This window comes from Anser brachyrhynchus (assembly GCF_964034855.1).
Source record: "Anser brachyrhynchus genome assembly, chromosome: 2".
Classification (NCBI taxonomy): Eukaryota; Metazoa; Chordata; class Aves; order Anseriformes; family Anatidae; genus Anser; species Anser brachyrhynchus.
Window position 1 is genome coordinate 46,681,066 of NC_137695.1, and position 23,398 is coordinate 46,704,463.

The 23,398-nt window shown below is 39.8% G+C and overlaps 1 protein-coding gene across 5 annotated transcripts; it reads right to left on the reverse strand.

The window, feature by feature from the left end:
• Positions 1-374: 374 nt before the first annotated feature.
• Positions 375-22,910, reverse strand: TOPBP1 (DNA topoisomerase II binding protein 1). 5 transcript variants are annotated; one of them, XR_013947841.1, is made up of 28 exons: positions 22,795-22,910; positions 22,597-22,684; positions 21,599-21,733; positions 20,879-21,022; positions 19,892-20,073; positions 19,570-19,763; positions 18,441-18,620; positions 17,726-17,895; positions 17,026-17,189; positions 16,255-16,502; positions 15,675-15,994; positions 14,712-14,884; positions 13,658-13,869; positions 13,221-13,519; positions 11,856-12,029; positions 11,040-11,149; positions 9,811-9,934; positions 9,285-9,434; positions 8,674-8,782; positions 7,907-8,099; positions 6,862-7,088; positions 4,896-5,831; positions 4,658-4,772; positions 3,974-4,137; positions 2,951-3,091; positions 1,727-1,816; positions 1,084-1,245; positions 375-704 (listed from the first exon to the last, which is right to left on the reverse strand). XR_013947841.1 is itself a non-coding variant. In XM_080583493.1 (28 exons), the coding sequence occupies exons 2-28, from the start codon at positions 22,675-22,677 to the stop codon at positions 561-563; spliced, it is 4,545 nt and encodes a 1,514-aa protein (XP_080439619.1). In that variant the 5' UTR covers positions 22,678-22,684; positions 22,795-22,910; the 3' UTR covers positions 375-560. The 5 variants fall into 5 exon arrangements, 3 of the variants coding, with proteins under 3 accessions (XP_080439619.1, XP_080439618.1, XP_080439620.1); XR_013947842.1 differs by having other exon boundaries at positions 2,951-3,087; positions 3,970-4,137; XM_080583493.1 differs by having other exon boundaries at positions 5,668-5,831; positions 6,886-7,088.
• Between the last annotated feature and the right edge of the window lie 488 nt (positions 22,911-23,398).

The window sequence follows — 23,398 nt, forward strand, 5'->3', positions numbered from 1 at the left end:
CTATGTTTGCTTAACACAATCATGAGCATCCGGAATGGCAGAAACGCAGAAAATGTTTTATAGAAATAATTTATTATACCCACCATTAGTACCAAAATTTGTAAGCCCTTTTTTGGTCTGTTCCCCCCCCCCCCCCCCCCGCTTTTTTTTGCCCCAAAAGAAACCATCAGGTTTTACATTTTTCCTCTTCTAAGTCCATTGCTACGTGCAAATGTAACAGCATTCTCATCGACTGCTGTTTTTCCCACAACACACAGATAAGAGGTGAACTAAGCACCTCACAAAGTATTTCTTAACTGCTATTACACAGTGGTGTCTCTAAACCAAATCCATAATAGTTATCATAACATTATGGAGACAAAATATTTTTTGAAGAAGTTCTTGCAACAGTTTTGGATGGTACCAGTAACCAAAGCAATCTTTCCTATGAGCATTCCTGTAAACTTATTTTAATCTCAGGACAAATTAGAAGTGGTACTCCAAGCTTTTAATTTTCATGGTAAGAATGAAAAAATATAAATATGAATATAAAAGGTACAAGTTAAAAACACTGAATTTTCTCAGCGTATCCTGGATCGCTTGACTCTGCTCATTTCCCCCGGTGCTTTTCTTTTCTGGGATAATCCAGTCCCAAGTTCTTTGTTGTTCTGAACACAAGATTCAGCTTCTGGCAGGCAGTAAGACTCCATCGGGGGAGGTGGCTCCTTCAATAAAGGAAGGGAGAAAGAGAAGCGGCTTAGCTCAAGGAGAAGCTTCTGAGAAGAAAGAAACAGCTCATTTGTTTTCTAAGTTTTAGAGTAATAAAACGAACACTGCACACCTACATTTTGACTATTTTGCAAGCTCCCTACCCTGCAACAGATCCGACTGCCAGCACTGGAACAAGTCATGTTACAGCACGACTTGTTAAAATTTGCAGCCACGGATCGCAACACTCAGCACAGGCATTTGTGGCCATAACTGCTGGCAAAGAGGCTCGTTGCCAACACAGCAGCAGCCACGTCTGGAGGCTCCCAGTGACCTGGCTTGTTAGAGGTGAGGGGCCTGACCCGACCCTCCTGAGAGCGCCCCGGGCGCGCACACCTGGATGAGGTAGTCGGCGATGTACTCTGGCTTCAAGCAGTTCACTCCCTGGGCTGCGGCCTCAGCTACGTTCACCCGGGAGTCGTCTGGCTTCAGCTTACTGAAGTCAGCAAAGAGATGAGTCGCTTCTTTGAAGAAAGTTGCAGAATGACCAGAAAACACCTACCAATTAAAACACAAAAGACAAAAACTTTTTTTTTGTGTTTCCTCCTCAAGATGCACGCAGGTCATGACCTATAAATTCACACTCACCAAGTTAAGTAGCAAACCAATACGAAACTAAATACCATTTACCGTGCATCCTGTACCATCGTGTGTGTACATTTCAAGAAGGCTGATCCTCATTACCAGAGCCAGGGCCAGAAATTCTGTCCTCACTTCCCACCAGCACTGCTGACTCGTGTGACCTCAGACAAGCTATCCTGCCTGACTGCGTGCAACGTGGAGATGACAGCTTCCTTCCTCCCACCCTTCCACCATGTCTCAACTATCACGTCTCAGCAATTTGGGGTGAGTCCTCTTACTAACACACACAGTGCCCAGCACAACATTTAAGAAATGTTACTAATATCGTAAAAACAAAAGAGAGAAAAACGTCCTTATTTTTTCCAAAAACAAAGCTGAAACAAACAAAAATACATACTTTTGCTCCTCCTGACTGAAGAAGGCGTCGGAATCCTGCTTCCTTGGTCTGATCAACATTCAGGATCACTTTCCAGCCACTGAAGGCTCCCTAGATAAGAAACTCAATTTACTACAGAAGTACACACTTAGGGGATCCATAATTTCTCTCTTTCAGGAATATCCATCAGATGAAGATTTTCTATCACCTGGTTTCGTCTTTCTTAAATATAAAAAGCAGGGAAAAAAAAACCAACACAACTATTACTAATAGCTGTCGAGCCAGCCCCACACACTCCAGCAGCTTGCCACCAAGCCCTTTCACCCACATAGCGAGAGGGGCAAACCAGCCTATTAAAAAAAGCACTTGGCAACGAGTATTTTTTCCAGAACAGACACTGATTTACAAGAACACATTTTAAGAAAAACAACTACTGAAAACAACATTTTTAACCTCTACTCTGTGCACTATATTATGTGCTCATTTATACTAAAAGCACCTGTGGCCAACGGGGTTTCCAAATAGGCAAGTGGCACAGAGGGTTTGTTACAAGCACTCGTTTTAAAAAGGTTATTATAAAATACATTCAAGTCAAGCGTTACGCTGATGCAACTGACACAGCAGCAGCATTTCTACCTTTCACTGAACACTTCAATTTCTGATTTGAGAGAGTAGTTTAAAAGGTTTGTGGAGCTCAAGTCCCACTTTCAAAAATCTCTCTGAAATGCCGCGGAACTTGCACTGTAAAAATCACAGCAGGTGCTTTTGGAAAAGAGAAAACTCGTGCCTTGTTTGCAGTGCAGTAGAACACTCATTGCTAGAGCTATGGAAACGCTGTCCGGAGAGCTGTGTTCACCTACGTGGCACAGCACAGCATTTCTAACTGTCACTGCCAGTACCGGCTGTGGTTTCCTTTTAAGACCAAGTTGGGTCCCCAGTCAGAGCTCTGAAGCACAAACGACGGCACGTTGATGGCTGACGGACGTTTACGTACGTTAGTATGTATGTGTCTAGCTTTCCAAAAAAAGGAACGACGGCTCAGGAACAGATAAGGACCTAATATTAATATATTAGCACAAAAAGCTTTTTAAAAAACAAAATTACTTAACTAGGAACATATCCAGCTAAGCCATTTTGTTCTTAATGAGATGACAGATGAACTTTCTCTGCCAATGAAGTTCTGGTGACAACCACTGGCCTGGCCACCCACACTGTACAGCTTACACTCAACAAATATCTAAATACCTCAGCAGTACCAGTTTCTTGCCTTCCTTTATGAATTTTTTTCCTCCATCTCATGGCCGCGAGTGCTAGTTTCTTCTGGTTTACATTGATTCCAGACAAAACATTAAGTATGGAATTATTTCCCCACTCATAATCTTCTTCCTAGAACAATCACAAGCTTGAATTACAAAGTAGTCCTCCCAACTTTAGTATTTTTTTCCCCGATGGTGAAGAAAAACAAATAAAAAACAACAATGTCCAAAAAAAAAAATCCCAACCCACGGTAATTTTGTAGATCAATTTTATCTGGGAAAGTAGCATTAGTTTAAATTCGATATGGCTCTTAATGGCACATAAGTATCTTTTCCATGCATAAAAACTGCCCCCTGTTTTAAATCAACTCGTGTTTTCTCTGACATCAGTTCACACCATACACAACCAGATTCCTTTTGTGGCTATCAACAGTGGAATCCAATACAACTCACTATTCTGGACACCATCGGCTACATTCTTACAGTACCTTCCAAAAGAATTCAAGTTGGTTTTGATATGTAAAGATATGATCCAGTCCCAGGCACTGTTTAAGTTAGTCTGGACAATGTGAAAATACTGCCAGACAGGGGAGAACTGCGAATTGTTAGGGAGGTGAGGAGTTGGAAGAGAGTGTCCAAGGGGTTTAAGTACACGGTTATAGAGTTGGAATCTTCAAAACTTACATTCATTTATTGAAATAAATCAAGATTTAACTCCTGGTACAATGAGATCCACATGACCTCAGCTGGTACCAGTGAAAATTTACCAAAAGGTACTCAAGCTTCAATTTTCAGAAGTAATTATAAATATTTATTTTGTACTAGACCAGGACAAGTTTTTGTCTGGGACTAGTTTTCAGAGAAAAGCTTGCCAAATGTTTCTCAGACAAGGCTTGGGCACCCCAAATTGCTATTTGCCTTTCAGAGGTTAGGTCCTATCCCAGTAAGGTAAAACAAAACAAAACACATGAGAAGAAGTGCAACATATTAATTTCTCAGTAAGGTTACATGCCTGCACAAAGCGGCCAGCTCCTCGACACGCCTCCAGGTAGGAACGATGAAGCACCCACTTCCCAGCTGCCATCGAGGCCAGGAATTTTTCATTTCGAAGAGGATGGCCCACGATGATGTGTGTGCAACTTGGATCAAAGCACTGCTTCTCAAGTACTATTCCACCTTGGAATTGAGGAATGAATTTGATTCAAGTTATTTAAGGGTCAGGCTGTACCACAGAAAGGATCGCTCAAAGTGAGAATTGTATGTATTTAAACAAAAATACAGTTAACTCAAATTTACACGGATAACCACAATCTAAGCGACATGGGCAGAAGCTGCCAAAGAAGGAGAAGCAGGCAGAAAGAGGGGCTCTGATAAAAAGAAAGTGCCAATGTAACACAGACAGGAATGAGACACCAGAGGAGGGCAGATCCTAAACACCCCCAACAAGAAGAATGAGGCTGTTGTGGCGACAGCTAAAAGAAACAGCAATGGTTTTGTCTCCTGCAGTTTTATGGCAAAGCTGATCACTCACATAATAACAATATATTCAAGGAATTGCTCACAAGCACAGAAAACCATAAATCTGAGGCCTCAAATCTGATGAGTCATTAACAGAAGCCCTTTCTTTTTCCAGAGAGCCACAGCTGACCAGCTTACAGACACACACTATTCTGTGCATTTCCCAAGTATCTGGTACCTAATTCCTCAATCAGGTGGCAGTAATCAAATCTTTCTTGTGGATTAAGAGAAGACAGCTGAAATTTACGGTGTTTTTCTGGTTCTTCATCAGCCTTCTCATCTTCCGTGATGGCCTGAAAAAACAATAATAGATTTTGAAAATATGACAAAGACTATGCTGACAGCTGACTGTATCTCTGCCAACCATTCTGGGTTATTTTTGTATTTCCTTTTAGCCAGGAAAAGAAGAACCAAACCTGTCAATCACTTGACAAAAGCTGGATCTCATCAAATCGACATTAGGCTCCTGCTTAACATCCTCTTGGCTCCCCCTTTCTTCAGGGCACAACTGAACCGATCTGTCCTAAAAACTAATCCTTCATTCAGGTTCACTGGATGCCAAGTTGAACGCAGCCATCGCCCACCTATCGCACTGCTTCCTCCATTCAGGCTTTCTGCAACTTCAAGGTTCTTCATGCGTTTCCACCACAGCTCATTTAACAGGGCACTTCGTGCCTCTGATGCTCAAAGTCTGGCTGTCGTGACACATGGCAAGCAAAGAACTAAAGTCATTTTCCCAGCGCCTTCCAAGTTCACTATAACACACGGAATTTTTAAACCAGGTTTTTGGCAGGGGAGGGGGATGGACACAAGCCACATACTTGTTTTGTACTTCAGCATGAATTCCAGATACTACCAAGGAAACAAAGGCCTAACCTTTTTTCCGTCATCCTAACATGGCTGGAGGAGTTCCGGGTAACGCACACAGCCCACCTCAGCGTTCCACCAGGAACTATTTTGCTAACATAACAAAAAGTTTCATTTGTCTGGACAAGTGAGCTTTATGTATTCAAACAACCATCATTTGTTCAAAATCTTGGAGAAAGGGGGACATAAAGAGAACTGCACAGAAGTAATCCTCTACAAGATTTTAAATTCAGATATTCACAGTCAGGTTCAAATTTTCTTAAAGTATAGTTATATCTCTGAAAGCACCTGTCCTTATAAGCATTTCTTCATAAGACAAACCTTTTCTTTGGGCTGGGGTGCCACAGCAGGGTTAGCCAGGGGGAAAGCAATGCTGGGAGCCTGTGGAGTGGGGATCAGGTTATCTTTAATGGGTGTTTCAGGATCTCTATGTACAGGATTCTTTACACCTTCCATTAAATCTCCATCCTCACCCTCAGGAACAGCTGTGAAAGTAAAATATTGTTACATGACTTGTCTTTGGCTGAATATAACTATGGACAAAGTAAAAAAAAATAGTTATCCTAAATGGCCCAAACCCACCTGCTGCTACAACACGCACAGTTATATGACAACACAGCCTTTCTTAAAAGGTGCTCTTCTTTATGCCACAAACCACTGATTGCAATATTGCAGACTCATGTCCCCAGATGCTTTTGAAAAGAAAGCCCCAAAAGGCCTAATTTCCTTGGCTAAACTACATTGATTCAGTTAAAACAAAGATCAATTGACTGTATTTACCTAATTTTCTTTAACCTCCTCCAGGACAGTGTCAGTTTTCAGGCAGCCTGTTACTGTAAGAAGAATCTCCACAAAGTAGATTGGGACAAGGGGGGAGGCAGCAGGGAAAAAAATAAGTGATTGTACTCTCTCTCAAGGAGGCAGAAGTGGGAAGAAAGCAAACACATGTATGTTTTTTCACCTGTTTTGCTTTAATCCTAGCAGTAGACTGAAGATTTCAAAACTTGTAGGAAAGATATCTTGACTGAATCTTGACCTAATCACATTCATAAGTGGCACTGAGACACCTGTTTGGGGGGGCTCATGGGTATCATCATCCTGTATCCCCACTCTTCACCTACTATTATTTCCACGACAACTAAAAAGACTCTGCTACTAGCATTTCCATTTGCATTCCACTGTATCTACCTGACTTGTTACCTGGAAACCAGATGGGGTTCCAAATAAAAATACAAGAGAGATTTCCTAAAATTGATCCAGGCTATTTTTTAGACAAGTGCTGCCCTGGTGTTTGAGCACAAATGGCAAATGGGTAGGAAAGCTTTTCTTTAAGAAACAGCAACATGTAACAGAGCTCAAAGATGTAAAATTGTATCTTAGTCATCAAGAAATACCAACAGTGCTCACTTTCCACTGTTCTTAAAGTAGAATCCAAACGCTGCCATATTTTAAAAGCCCCAGAGATCAGCCTGATGCATGGTACAAAGAAAAAGAAAATTTTATTTGTGATTTTACCTATACCAGCAATCTCTGAATCACCTATGGATCCTTTGAAGGCAGACTCATCCACGTTCTTATTGACGTCACTCTGAACTTGCTCTGGGTACTGGGAAGGACTGTTAGGCCACTGAAAGTTGCTGACAAGTCTCGCTCTCTCTTCCCTTGCAGTAGGATCGTCCCAGATGATCTGCTCACTCTGGGAAGGCTCTGTGTTTATATCCGTAAGTGCTTGACGGGACTGCCTGAGGTAAAAAGCATAGACACTTCAAATATTTGTTTGTTTTACAGAAGACTACCATCCTAGAAGGTAATGTGTTAGGATTACATCAACTGCAGCATCCAAATGGCTTTATTAGAAAGCATGGACAGAAAATGAGAAAGCTTCAATATAAAAACAACTCTGGCAGCCTAGCTTTGTGTGTCTAAGTGTCAGTGCAGCTGAAAAAAGTCAGCCAAAACATAAGTAGGAGATTTTTTTATTACATGTCATGCTGCTAAATTATTCCATAATCAGTGTACTTCGCTCTTTACTGAACCTATTAATTTGCAAATAAATACCAAGCTAAATGGAATAATTTGCAAGGTTTCAATTAATCTCTCACTGTAGCTCAGCTCTGTTAGAGCTCAAATCCTATTCACTGTGATTTAGAGAGAAAAGAAAAAGAGGAGCAATATTCCTGCAAAGTGCTTCTGTGAGGAACTTCTATTTGTATATGACCTACGTACTGAAATACTGTGACACTGTTTTCTTAAAAAAATATCTCTAAGAACATTAATCCGAAGAAAAAGAAATCAGCAAAATTCAATTCAAAACTAAAAAGCAATCATTCTACTATTGCTTGAAAAGTAAAACATACTCACTTAACGGGTAATCTTAAGATTAATATAATATTCTGAGTCTGTCTAGCAGGTCTTGTTAAAGACGCTGAATTACAAGAGAATCAACTGAAGTACATCCGTAGAGAAAGACGTCTGAAAACCCTGCAGACCTATGTTTCAGTGACTGTCTGAGCATGAGTACGGAGGACAAAATAAGGTGCTTCAAAATGCAAATCAATACCTTAGAGCTTCCAAAACCCTACTGCGGCCATTTCGAATAGACCGCGTGCTATCGGGAGTAGCTGGAGAACCATCGAAACTGCTCCTCGAAAGGGATCCTCTTTGTCCTTGTGGTTTCACTATTGATGTGGCAGACATGATCTCCTGCAGCTGCCTCTGGAAGTTCTCCCTCATTTCTAGTGCTTGGGTCAAAACTTCAAGAGAATGAACAAAGCCCATAGGATCAGGGGTGTTATATTGCAACAGGTGAGAAGTACAGAAATTCAAGTAAATTTCCCTCCCCCACAACAAGATGCAGACAATATATTAAGGAGGGGAAAAAGTATCTAGGAAAATGATGCATGCCCCAAGTCATCTATTTCTAGACACAAGCAGGAATTCCATTTGGATACCTTCTGAAATTGCTCATGTGATCTAGCTTATATCCACAATTCTCTTGTAACACATTTCTGTATATCACACAAAAATGTATAGTCTAAAATACTTATTTGTCACATTAAAATCAAACTTCAGTGTTTTAAAAACTAAGAAACAGCAACCAAGTTATTTTATTATGGATGATCACAATTTTCTTATGGCCCAATAAAATCTTTAAACCAGACAGCAAAGCATGTCTCTCATCTCCAGCAACAATGAGGGCTAGCTGTATTTGACTGGTATATAAATACGGTACCTAAAGCTTCCAGATCTTAACATTCAGCACTATAAAAAGCTTATATTGGCAGTTGACATTCTGCAACTATTTTGAAAGCAGGGATTTTTATTTACCTCCTTTGGATTCACTTGTTACAATTTGTTCTTCCCCTGTACAAACTGTTTCCTTTATTTGGTCAGTAGTGACATCATCCTCAGCATCATCTTCATCCACTGGAATAATCTAAAACCAATGAAGACAAGTAGAATTCTCAAACGCCTAAATTTTTGCTTTTTACCCTTGTTCAACACTTGCACAAATTCTGAAGATTAATAATCTTGCTTTAGAATAAGCTAAACTTTCTGCCACCACAATGACAGTACGACAGTGAACAACAGCATCAATGGCAACACCTGCTCTGCAGTCTAAACGTCTGCTAGGTTGAGTTTATGCCTTGGATCTCTTATTCATTTACAAGAGAAAGCAAAGAACGGACTACATTATTTCAAATTTGGAAAGCACATCTAACCCTGAAGTGTCTGGGTTTCCCTCCACCGCCTTAGAAGAGGATTACAAATGCAGGAAAAACCTGAAAGATCCTCTGCAGTAGCTACTATTAATTACTACCTAAACCTGATTCAGAGCACCACTAAGCATCAGCTTTATTTACTTCATTAAACGTAACAATTAAGTGAACTGCATCCCCATGGTGTCATAGAACATGAATTTATATCACACACTATACCTCATTTTCTTCTGCTGGTTTTCCAGTTGATGGAAGCTTACCCGAGGAGGAAAGCCTGACATCCTGCACTGCACTGATGTCCAGACTCATTTTGGGATTGTAGGTGTGAGGAAAGAGAGATTCGGGAAGCCGTTTATATTCTTGGGCACTCTGTAACAACATCAGTTAACATATGAAAGATGAGAAACTGGTTGAAAAATAAGAGAAGTCCCACATCTAAGCATGGGAAAAGCATAATAAAAGCATCACTGAAAAAGTAGTTTTCACAAGAGAAAAATGTAGCTCTCATTCTGAGGAACATGTAGCAGAATTGGTGAATGGAAGAGAATTTCTTTTCCCCTCATGGAGAACAAGGTAAAAGTACACTGGTGAAAACTGTTCTATTTATAAATTCAAAGTGGAACAGAAAGCATCAATTCCTATGTATGTTCCATGTAAATTTAAACAGAAAAGCAATTGCCATCTAACTAGTTTTAAGCCTCCGTTTCCCTTTACTTTTAGTAAGGGAACAAAGCAAGTTCCATACCTCTAAAAGCCAGTGTTCCGAAACAATATGTATTCCCCGTTCTTTAACGGATCTATACTCCTTGTTGTTATCATTTTGCCCTCCCTTGTAGATGAAGTGTGTTACTGATTCATCAAAACACCACCTAGAAAGGAAAATGAAATGCAACTTGAGGATATAATTTGCTACCAGAAAGGATCAGAAACCAATCCCAGAAATTTTCCTGTCCTTTGCTCATGATGAAATACTATTTTGCTTATTTTGTTATGCCTAAATAAATAATGAGCTCACTTGGTTCACCAAAAAAAGACAGCAATGAGTTTCAGGATAGAACAGCTTCAGTTTCTTCTGAAAATATTCCTGAAGTAAACAAAAGTCAGTCTGAGAAAGGTATGAAAGAGGGTTTGTTTTTCTTGTTTTTCTTTTTATTTAAGTAAATGAACTTCCAAATCAGTTTCTAAAAAGAACGTATGACATAGTATTAGAGCTTTTCTCTTCACTGATGCACTGAGCTGCAATTGAAATGCTAATTCTTGAAGCTCAAAATAATTTTATACTGATAAAAATTCCAAAGCTATTTCCATTAGAATATAAAAATAGATGAATATTAATTATATCTACAATATATAATCATAATATATTGTATTATATTAATATATTATAATATAAAATGATATAAAATATACTAAATATTAATTTTAAGCTCCTACCAGATAAGGGCAATTTCATCATCCACATTGTGAATGAAAACTTTTAGAGAAGTCAGTAATAAAATACATAAACAGGGTTTAGCAAGACCAAAATTGTCTTAAATCACAGCAGTTATTTTGTAGTTCCTCTTAGTGACAACCTATTTTAGTTAAGCATGGCAAACTTTCTGTTCTTAGAAAAGCCTACATCTGTAAAATAATTAGTTTTGAACCAAAGATCAGATTCAAAATCCAAAATATATATTTTAAACTAGTCAAAAGCTGAAAAACTTTCAGAGACTTTGGGAAAAAAAAAAAAAGAGAGAAAGAAAGAACATTTTCCTGTGCTTTTAGATCTCAGGACAGTCTTTCCAAGGCAGACTTATCAGGAACACAGAGACAGTAGAAAAAGATTGCAACAGAAATCATCTAAGATAGTGAAACCTAAAGTTCAGCTATAGCAAAAGGTCATGTAGATACGAAAATTATAATGCCAAGACTCATACTTATTAGAATTCCTAACAGTGCAGAAGCTTAGAAGCTGTTTACATCAGCTGATACCTGTACTCTGCGCCAAGAGAAGCTGCTACCGCATTCAGTTCACTTTGCTTCTTACTAAGCTTTTTACTAACACAGATAACAACATCAGCTAGAGGCTTGGGCTCTTCTTCCTGGTCAAGGAGGAGAAAAAAACAGAGAGTCATGTTTAGAAGGTTTCTGTATCAATAACAACAATATTTAAATATTTAGTGTAATATGTGATAACATATACACTAACAAGAAAGATAAACACATTTTTTCTGTATTTGCTACTCCCAAACCCCATAGTCAAGAGAGCACTACTATCATTCCAAACACTAGGAATCCAAAGACAAAAGATTTACTCCCAGCCAGCCTCCCCAAACCATATTGTTCTCCTTTCATCACAGACTGAGCACTTCCAGTTCAATGAAATTAGGGAATTATCAAACCTGATGCCACAACATATTTCACTGTATCGGAATGAAAAAGAGCAAAATAAAGAACTACAAAATAGTAAGTGACAGCCTTCCCTTGTTGAACACCATTAGCTTTCTTGCCCCTCTTTTTACTGTGTACTCCCATGGTAAGTAGTACAAGCATTTTTCTCCTGCTCCTTTTTCTGTTTTCTTTCATTAGGGGAGATTAGAACAGAACTCTGAACTTTAGTCCAAAACAGAGCATTTGATCATCTGGAGCCTAGGAATTCAAGTGTGATAAAATCCTCCTACCCTACTATTACCAAAATTAAATTGGTACAGATTTATACACCATGCTGCTTAGCAACTACTTAGTACTTGGGTAGTGTACAGGCAGAGGAAAAAGATTTGAAATTCTTTGCCTTCTAGCATTTCCTACCGCTTCTGGCTGTGCAGCCTTCAACTGAGGGCTGGCAGTAAAAGCTTCTGTATTCCGTGTGCTGTTTGCCAGTGCCAATTTCAAGTTCCTGCCAATGACTTCAGAGAGAGGTGTGCTCAGCTTCCTGCTTTTTTGACCAAGACCTCCTGGAGTTTCCAAAGCCGCCAGAGCATCCTACCAAAAAAGGAAGTAACCAACTGACTTTCATAAACACATTACAACCAATAATTTCACTCAAGTGCAAATTTCATAAATATAGTAGTAAGATCTCATACTCATAAACCAGGACCACGTACTACAGTAGTAGTAAGCAAGTGCATATAGAGTACCATTGCACAAAAACAGTACAAAATATGCAGACTCTAAGATTAGGATTAAGTAAAACAGAAAGATTAGTGATCTCCTTTTTCATTGCTATCAATAAAAACTGCCTTTAATGGAAAAACCAGCAGCCAAACCCAGGTATTCTTAATCCCAAGCCAATGCTTTAATTTACTAACATTCATATGCAACTTCTTGGCTAAGGGAGGTATGTGACTCCCCCTGAACTTTTAAAACACCAAGCTCTTTTTTTCTATACGAAGAATTTTAACCTAAGGTATCTTGCTTTTGAAAGTTATCAATGTAGTAAACTATTAGATTTCAAAAAGCAGAGTAGTAGTTCATGAAACAGAATTAACTCAGAAGAACATTGGATAATTCCAGTTTTGTAATGTTTTGTTCTGTTGGGGGAGGGGTGTGTGCATGCATAAAACCCCAATAATTTTGCAGGAATTCAGTGAATTCACCTTTTACTGAAGGCCTTGAAGACAAAAACAAACCTGAAGACTTCCCAAGAGCACTCAGCTCACTCAAGAGTTATTCCAGCACAGACACTCCCAAGTGTCAGAGGCTTCTTTGTTTTGTTTTAAGGCTAGTAGTTTTTCATGGTTTTCAGAACGAGACAAGGAACCCGAAGACCCAGTCCATTTTTCTACTTGCAGTAACAGCTTTATAGCCATTATATTGATACTTTTTACCATAATAATTTCAAAGTAACATTTCATCACTGAACAAGTAACCATTTTTCAGTATCTGGAGGAATACATGCTGTGAGATGTAGAACACATAAGATGCAATAGGCACAAAGGAGCTTTGTTAAGAACATTACAACATCTACTACACAATAGATTTTATCCACAGGTCATTAACTAGAAATGCATGTAAATAAATAACGCCATTTTTCCTCACTTTATTCAAAATGGAAGGGCTGCATGCGAACAGCTTAAAGAGGCCCAAGATCAAGTTTCTGTTTTCTTTTTAAGTTTATGCATATTTTTTACCCTACTGGCTCTACTGACTTAAAAAACTTGCAAAGAACATTACCTTTACATCAAAAGAAGGCTTGAATAACTTGTCTTTGGAAAGGAACTTTGATGGTGTGTCAAGGTGTAAAGACGGTTCTTTTTGTGGCAGTCCCCCTTGTGCATGAGGGCTTGTGGTCTTCCCAATGTGATGAGAGATCACAGCTTGGAAAGCTTTACTCTGGAACCTGTTGATATCAAGAGGGGTCACAGGTGCTTTTTTTCCAGCTTCAAGCAGATAAGTAGGTCGTTCTGGAGAATCAGGAGATTTAATAGTTGCTGGTGTCTTGTCGTTAAGTTGAGTAACGGAACTCTCCTTATCTTTAAAAGAAACAAAGCAAACACAAACATGCAATCTGATTTTTCTTTTAAACACAGATCTCATATACATTTCTTTAAATAGCAACTTCATTCACCTAACCTTTCTTCCCATACTCCCTTAGCTTGCTAATAACCAACCTTCAGCATCTGCATTTTCAACCAAGAACTTGCTCTCATCTGCTCTCTTTCCTGTCCTTGCAGACTGCAAAAGCCAAGCTACGGTGACTGCAGGCAAATTCCATTTCTTTGCAGCCTCGTACTTGGAACCATTCGGCTCTTTCGCCACGAGATGTGTGCTGGCAAACATCCCCTTTTTTGCATTGGCTTTTCGCACAAAGAATTCCTGGACTCTAAAATTAGATTAATAAAACATTTCTTTAGTCATAACAAGGTTAACCTAGGGAAAGTTTATAGTACTGTAAAACACATTCAAGCAAGTGAAGGGGAACCAGTAGAATTACCTAAGGCCATCCACTTAGCATGTACACTTCATGTAATGGGCCTAAGATTTTTCTGCAAGATTAACAGGATAGGCTGGATTCCCTTCTGGAGCCGAAAAACATCGTTTCCAAATGAACCACAGTTTTCATATTACCATTTTTCCTCTATCATGAAGGACCCAATTTTGCAAGACAGAAGGACTGAGAACTCACCAGCAAACACTTCAGTTCAAACAGACTACGAATCAGATCAAATGATATTCTGTTATGAGAATATACATTTTTGCCACTCCCAGACTGAAAATGGTTTTGTTAATGCTTCTCAAAGCTCCTGATGGACTGTAAGCAAGTAATTCACCATTCTAAGAAACGATGCACTGTCACTGGTTATGAGGCTGGACCAGATATTATTGAAGAGGAGGAACAACAGGCCGCTCCTGGACTCTGAAGAGCAATTCAGAAGGCCCAATACCCGAAAAACTGTCCTTTTTGTCAGCAAATATGAGAAACATGAGACTCAGGGGATTCTGATAGAAATTAGTCTCCATGAAAATAGACTAAACTTCTCTAAAGGAGAGGGAAATAAAGAACTGCATATTAATGCCTCATAGCGTCAGCAACGTAAATTAACAGAGTCCGAAAGAGCTTTACACCATAATTTTTTAGCCCTATAAAAGAAGAAATTAAATGTATGAAGGATTTCATCACATTGGCTGCCTAAGAACAAGAAGTAGCAGAAACAGGAGACATACCTTGCTCCTAGCAGTCCTGCCAGATAAGCTAGAGAATCCCTCTCTGCACCAGTGAACTGGCTAAAAGAAAGAACACAGTCCACCAAGGGAGTAACTCCTTCCATTACTGGGACTGGTGTGAAAAGTGGATTGGACTGAGGATCTAAAAGGACCTGCTCTTCCACACATGTTACCTTAAAAAAAAATAAAAAATGATTGAGATAAAAATGCAAATCAAGCCAAATAGATAGCAAACAGCAATATCTCAGGAACTGTACAATAGCATTTATGGACTCAGTAACAAGCAAACCTGCTTCCATTCTTGTGCTTGAGACAAATTATTTTACAAGCTATCACTCTCTTCTAGATAATTTTAGTTTTGCCAGGTTTGACTGACTTAGACATTTTTCAGAACTTTTCAGTTACTACTCTTCCAACTCTGGAGACTCCCTTGAAGTAATTCAACATGATCTGAGGGTCTGCATAGATTCACTTCAGTTATCTAGTAGTAAAAACTACTAACAGCAGCTAGTCTAGATCATATCCCCCCTCCTGGTTAATAGAATTAATGTTTTTTTGACCTTGAGTTATAAAGATGTCTTGCTCTCTGCCACATCAGAAAGCTGTGGAAAGCATGTGGCAAGAAACAGTAAGCACAAAGATATCAAATGAAATCATTAGTCAACATTTCATCTACAAATTCATTGTTTAGAGAAAATACTGGTAGAATCTCATATGAAAAGCCTTTGAGTTGTGACAACAAACTCTTACTTAGCAAAACTGTAGAAAACAAAATCAAACAAGTGAAAGATACCTTAAATACGCAAAGGCTTTAAAGCCTTTTATTTAGCACGTTTCCAATAACATAAAGCCAATTTCTCAGTTCCTTATTTGCATATAAGCCACCAGTAACTCTACTTTCCGACAAGACTTATTTCTAATACATTCTGCTCAATCACTGAACTGAAAAGTTAACACCCTTACCAGCCACGTATTGGTGACAACATCACCAACGGTTGACTTCACAGAACATCCCAATAAAGGCACCACAGCATAGTCCGCAATGGTTCTGCTTTGCGGTGGCACAATTTTCCCAGCATTCTCCTTTATAATATCTGCAACGCAGGACTCATCTTCTTCACCAAAACCCAGAAGAAGAAATCTCTTTCTGGCAAATAAGCCTCCTTCAACCAGTGCAGAAGGCTCTCCCAAAGAACCATTACAGACAGAAGAATTATTCTCTTCTTGAACAGTCACATGAGTAACATCATTAAAGCTACCAGATGTAAGTTTCTCAGCTTCAGCTGGAAGAGAAAAAAAGAAAAAGTTGTTTGACAGGAACACCAAAGGTGATTCAATGGCTTCACGGAGAAGTAGTAGCATTCTGCTGTCTTCCATCAGGTTTAAATTATAAAATGCTCCATATGGTCCTGTTTAAATTTCATTTTTAAAATACAATACAGAAGTTAACACACTAGATGCAACTAGATTTTTAAAAAGTAAATGCTGCAAAACTCAAATTCGACTCACAAGCTGTCTATGGCGTGCTGGGCCTAGAACCTACCTAACGCAGAATCATTATTTAGATATTGAGACAAGAAGTCATCTTCCGCAGCTCGCTGGTGCTTTATAACATTCACAGTTTCTTTCTTCAAAAGACTGTTGTTTTTGGGAAAAATTGACTTCACGCCAGGTTGCTCCAAAATCGGATTCTCTAACGGCTGATAGTTGAGAGGGATATATTGCTCCACTGGACACAGATAACCTTTAGTAAATGACTCCAGCAACCACTTTGCTGTCACTACATGAGGCCTATAAAATAAAGTGTTATACAAATAAGTTACAGCAGGTTTCGAAACCGTGATTTTTCTTTCCCACTCTGCAAACCACTGGTGTGTATACACACACATACATATATGCATCTGAAGTCTGTAACTCCAAAACTAAGCAAGTATTGTGCACCTTACAGACCTTAAGGGTTCTTAATTCTCCCAGTCTGCGAACAGAGAGCTTCGTACTTACTCTCCTACAATGTAAATTTTATCTGCCCACTGCTGGGTTGCCAAATCCTTCTTCCTCAATGTATTAATACATCAATGCCTCTTTTTCACTAATAAGAATGCTTGTTTTCTATTTACTGAGGTTACCCATGGCTATCCAAAACATAGCATATTCAAGAGCACATGAGGATGTCGTTGTGAATACCAGTTGTGATTCTTCCTAAACAGTTGTCTTAAACAAGGCTTTCAAAGCGATACGTATTTTCTTGTTTACAAGGCGGTGGGATAAAGAAAACAAGGAAGAAACAGACAATAGGCAATGTAATTATAAGAACCTGTGAAGTGTCTTGTCCAAGAAGTGTTTCAGTTCATTATTATTTTCCCCCAGAATGACATGGGTAACATCTTCATTAAGCTGATCAAATCGAACACCACCACCGCAGTTAATAAGCCTTCTCATCTTGTCCAACTTCCTGCCGCTGAAGCCACATAGATAGATCTACAACGAGAACACAGAAACAAAAAAAGGCCTTTGACAAAAGACCAAAAAAAAAGGAAAAAAAATTGTGGTAGGATTTTTTTTGTATAATTTGTTACAACTGCTGTAGAACATAAGTGGTACAGTTTCTGAGAAGCGGCAAAAAAGAAATTAAGCAGTAACTGGAGCAGTAATCTTTACATGCTATTTTAGCAAAGTTTGGTTATTTACTAATGGAATGAACCTCCAGCCTAAAGTTAAATATGGAAGTTGTATAACAAAAAAAATTTAAATCAAGAAACACTGTACACCAGTTCTAGAACCTGATCACTACAGTATTTAAATACATATGTCTATAAATATGTATATATTTAATACAATTAATTTATTTCATATACACATGACATGCAAGCTACAGTGTACGGACACAAAATAAACATGGCATTCGTGGCTGATAAAAAGAAAACATCTACTCTAGCAGAACTGTCAGCACCTCAGCGTAGTTTGCTTCCACAGAGTAACACCGAACGTTTCAAAACACAGATTGTTAAACATACTCGACAGCCGTCTAATAAGTCTTCAGGGGCTTGAAAAGAACTTATGTCCAAGTTTTCCAGCTCATCAGGAGGAGGATCCAGTCTGCTGCTCATAGCAGAACTACAAGCAGTTTCATTAACACCGCTCAAATTGATATTGGAAATGTGGCTGACGTCCGAAAAGTTATGAGCTTTAGTAGAAATAAAAGAAGATGCATTAGTTTTCGCTCCTCTCTTTCCACTATTTAACTGAACAAAATATGAAACTGACATGTATGATTTTGTTGTGCTAAAAGGAAATGTGAAGTCTAAAAGTAACAGGCTAAGTAAAAAAAAAAACACAAATACTTGAAAATCAGCATTTGTTTTCCCTCTAAGGCTGTTCTAAGGTTTAATTCATAACTGACACTTGATTTAAATTACAAGTGTTGGAACAGTCCTGTTGATTTATTTTTTTGTAGGACAGAGTTACACACCGTTGATTCTTAAGCAGACAGGTACACCTAATTCAAATTGACTGTTTAAACAATTATTCACTTTTAAGTCTACAGATGTTAGAATATACAATGTATATAAAAGTAATCTGTTGTGTTTTAAGGATAAACAAAGCAGAAACTAAACCTTCCAAACATTATCATTGCAAAAGTAGGCAGCATCCTACTAATTCAAAACCGTTCTTCCTTCTGACTACTATAAATATTTCCTACTTTAATGCATCTTAAGAAGTCTTACTTACTGTCAGGTTTGCTGGCATGACTCGTAGGCGTTGAGGTACTGGGGGTGTTACTTAATTTTGATCTGCCTTCTATTTTATACATTGTCTCATCCTGACAGAAACCTTTCTCAATACTGTCAGAAAACCACTGCACGGACACACAATGCACATTCCATTTTTTGGCACATTCATACTTCTGACCTTTCAAATTTAAATAAAAGAAAAAGACACAAGTTATTAACAAACCAATGCTTCCAAGAGTGATTGCTGAAAGACGGATTGACATTAAAATTTTAAAACTCAAATAAGTGATTTCAAGGTGCAAGCTGTGTTACCTTGAACTCATCTCATGAGCTATTTACTCTCCTTTATTTAAAGTTGGAGAAAAACAAAACAAAACAAAACAAAAACCTCTCATTGATGGCTAGTCATGGGTACAGCATCACAGGGCACCATCCTACAACTTTAAGCAGCCAAGCCTGAAGAAGCCCTCTGCAGCCCTTTAGTCCCAGGTTCCACCACTCACAACACTGCTAACAGTATGTCATCTTGCCAGACACTTGACAAAACCCACCTACAAGATGTTTTCAGTAACACTGCTGTAACAACTGCAAAAAAAGAAGCTGTAAAGTGCAGACAGCACCTGCACATACAAATACAAAGAAATCAGACATAACTGTCTTGTCTCCAAATTCTCATTCTACTAGGCTATGAAATAAGAAGCTTCTCATTCTTCTCACAACAAAACGACAAACAAGAGGGAAGGAAGGATCTTCACACACTGTCCAGAAGGTACAAACAATAGTTAAAAATAATGAATCCACAATCTAATTTCAATCAGTGTATAAATTAAGTCTCACCCTACTCTCCCCAAAAACTTAAGTTTTTTTTTTATTCTTCCCTTCCCTCTAGGATTCTCCCCTTCCCTTCCATTCAGTTCTATCAGGGTCTCTGTTTTCTTCTTTTGTTCTCCTTTTGTATGCCTTCAGAGCGAAGCCAGTGTTCCTGTGTTACTTTTCTCATCAACACTATTCCCCTGTACAGAAGCAGTAAGACTACCACTGAAGCAGACACAGAATGTTTAAACTTTTATGCATATTTACACTACTTCAATTCAAAAAGGGAAAATAATATTTTCTCTAAGTTCTACCTTTTGGCTCTTGAACTATGAGGTGAGTACATTCATTCATCTTGAGCTGTCCCGTGTATTGCCCGCCATGTTCAGCCGTGAGGCGCTGGACTTCCTTGCGGTCCAAGCTACTTAAGCCAGTTACACAAATTGTACAGCCAAGAAATATAGGACAAGCGTAGTCTTCCATGTTAACATCGGTGTATCTCATCATGCTAAAGGAGTGAAAAGGAGAAAAAAAACATTTTTTCATCCAAGTAAAATTAATTGGTAAAAGAAAGAAGTGTGTTTCACCTTAAGAATTACCAGTCCTCAGCACAAAGTAAGTTTTTGTTTGTTTTACCTTTGCTGAGATTTATCCCACAGTGTCTTAACCCAAGAGGGAAGCAGAATAGGTTTTTTCAGAGATGCAGCTACTAAGTATTTCTTGCTGCCAACTTCTCCAGCTATAAGATGAGTTACTGACACGTTGAGGTCTCTGTACACACGTCCGCCCATCATCTGCACGTATTTATGAACTTCTTCCTGAGTGAGGAAAAAAAGAAATAAAGAAAATCACCAAGAAATAAAAAAAAAGGAACTTACATCACACTCAGGTTTGCCTTAAAAACAAATTTCAGTTCTGTGTGGTTTCTCCTAACAAAAAACTCACAATGTATACGCATAAAGAAGCGATCAAAAATATCAAATATAAATTCAGTTTTACTTACATTTATGGTAAGATGAATATATAATACATATCCTTAATAAAGATGTTACAATCATACCGTATCAGGAAAAAAAAATTGTACTGATGCTTGTTCTTTTAGGTAGCATAAATTAGAAAGAGATGTTGGAATAATTAAAAGAAAACATTTAAGATAAACTATGTACACCACAGCTGGCTGAATGCTTAATGTTTACCACGTAGTTTGAGAAACCAAAAATACAGCATGTTGTCTGTAGCATGCTAGCTGGAGACAAACTAGCAAGCTAAGTGACCTACCTCTTCAGCTAATAAAATGCCCCAAACATACATTTACTCCCATGTTAGTGATGTCTTACACTTTTATATATGTTTATATAATAACATACATGTACATGCATAGATACACCACTGCATACATATTTGTACACTACATGCTTACGGGAAGACATCCTCTTTCTCCATACAATTATACAATTCTTTACATAAACTATACTCTACAAACTATAGAAAGACTAGACACGTATACACACAGGCACAGTTACACTTGGTATATATACTGTGACTGATGCCTTAGTAATAAGCCATCTGAAACAAATGTCACAGAAAAGTCAGCTAAACAATCCATCATGTATAACGCATTACCCTAACATCTTTTTCAAGGCTGGTACAGGATATTGTTACGTCGGCCATGGTCATGTTGTACACAGGATACTCCGCTCTTGGGACACACCGCTGGGACTGCATACAGTACAGGACCACCTGTGGTCCAACAATTCTACAGCCAAGCTGCAATGAAATAACAAGAACAGAAAATGAGGAAAATGAGCAGAAGGTACACTGGTGCAGGGAAGGTTTTCTTTGTCCCTGAATCCTGAGGGACAAAACAAGGCCCTTGCCTGTCCTCCTCTAGCATCACCAGATAGGTGACAGTTCTGCTTCACTTTCTGCTGGGGATTTTCAGTACAATCCTCTTAGGTTTTCTGGCCTTGATAAAAGCAACGAATGCTACATCTAGCATGTCACAGAATTCCAGATAGTCTGTCTTTGTCTGCTGGACAATTCCTCGCAGGTCACACAAACTCATGTTACTTAGAAGACAGAAAGAGAGAGCCAGCTCACTGACTCCAGCAGAACCAGAACGAATCATACTATTTATTTTTCCACTTGCTTCAAGGTAATCCTTATCTGCTCACCTTCTTCGTCCCTAAATACAGCATGCAGTGAAGTTTTAAAGTTTTTACTGTGAATACTGAATACTACTACATTTAGTGCGAGAAGAAAGAACATGCAGAGTATAAGCATGGCCATGAGTGCTCCTAGAAAATACATAAGCTGATATAAGCAAGTTGATGGGTAGCATACCTTTTTGAGATGATTGAAAACATCGCCTCTAAAAGGATCACAAATATAAAGGGATTTATCATTTTCTTTTATGTTGAGTGCTGTTTCTTCTTCAAGGATCTGGAGATGTTCTTCTGACTGAAATTCTTTTATAGACTGCAGGAAAACAGTTCATATAACTACATGTATTTAATTGACAAACCACAGCTAGTTAATCCTGTGGAAGCTATAAAAGCACATCTACCTGAAACAGCTCACAAAGAAGCTACCCTGGCAAGAGTATACTGGCAGAACAGGGAGCTAAAATATCAAATGGGTCCTCAACACCCCCCAACTTTCCACAATCGTCAGACTTAAACATTCAACATACAAACTTTCAGGACATGAGCTTGTCATACAGCACCTTCAGCTCCCTCCAACCTCCCAAGGTGGAAAAAACAAGAACAAAAGCACACTATTCTCATTAAGACTTTAGGAGCCTGGATGAGTGACCAGCATCCAGACCTTCCTGGTCTACATGTCACTTCACTAAATGTCTACAGGCTTTGAATCACAGAATGGCTCAGGTTGTAAGGGACCTTAATTAAAGACCACCTAACTCCAACCCCCTGTCATAGGCAGGGATGCCACCCGCTGCACAGGGTTGGCCAAGGCCCCATCCAGCCTGGCCTTGAGCACCTCCAGGGATGGAGCATCCACAACTTCTCTGGGCAGCTTGTCCCAGTGCCTCACCACCCTTACAGTAAAGAATTTCCTCCTAATGTCTAGTCTAAATCTATCCTCTTTTAGTTTTAAGTCCATTCCCCTTTGTCCTATCATTATGTCCTATCATCACCCCCAAACGTGAATGCTCAATTTCTCATTGAAATGAGCTTTAGCTGTTGTTCAAGGAGCGATCTGCCCCACAAAATTAAAGCAGCCCCGTTACAGACACAGCTTTACCTCCAGACCCACACCGCACACCTCAGCCCGCCCCGGAGCACCTAACCGGCCCTGAGGGGGCCGCCCAGGCCACTTACCTCGAGAGCTTTCCAAAAGCACCCCGAGCTGCCGGGAGACCTGACGAACCTCACGCAAAACGGCTCCTTGCCTCCTGTCATCCTCCACCTGAGCACCAAGACCCGGTGAGACCCCCGGCTGCCCCCTCACCCCACCCCCGCACCCCTCGGACCCCTCCCTCCCCTCCCCTCACGCCCCAGCCCCGGCCCCTCACGCACCCGCCGCCGGCGGGAAAGCGGCGGCCTCGCACTGCGCAGGCGCGGGGGAGGAGCCGGGGGGAGGGGGCGAGGGTCGCCCCGCTGCCGTCATGGCAGGGCGGGCGGGGCGCGCGCAGCCGTGTGGGGAGTAACGGCCGCGCTAGCGCCGCCCTGGGGCGGGGTGTCTCTCCTCTCCCGTCACACAGTCACGGCACGGCCGGGGTGGGGAGGGAGCTCTGGAGATCGTCCAGTCCAACCCCAGTGCCGAGCAGGGTCACCTAGAGCACTCTGTGCAGGATGGCGTCCAGGCCGGTTTTGTCTATCTCCAGAGGAGACTCCACAGCCTCTCTGGGCAACCTGTGCCAGTGCTCTGTCACCATCACAGTAGAGAGGTGCCCCCTCATACCCAGCCGGCACCTCCTGTGCTTCAGTTTGTGCCTGTTGCCTCTTACCCTGTCGCTGGGCGCAACTGAAAAGAGACCGGCTCTATCCTCTCGACACCCTCCCCTCAGATATTTACCTACATTAATGAGGTCTCCCCTCAGTCTTCTCTTTTCCAGGCTAAACGGGCCCAGTTTCCTCAGCCTGTCCTCATATGACAGGTGCTCCAGTCCTCTCATCATCT

Coding starts and splice junctions, on each gene's coding strand:
- TOPBP1 (XM_080583492.1), bottom strand. CDS start 22,677: ATGACAGGAGGCAAGGAGCCGTTTTGCGTGAGGTTCGTCAGGTCTCCC. Junction 20,074..20,878: donor GCCTTGAAAAAGATGTTAGG/GTAATGCGTTAT, acceptor TTCCTCACTCAG/GAAGAAGTTCATAAATACGT. Junction 12,030..13,220: donor AGCCTTCTTTTGATGTAAAG/GTAATGTTCTTT, acceptor CTTTTTTGGTAG/GATGCTCTGGCGGCTTTGGA.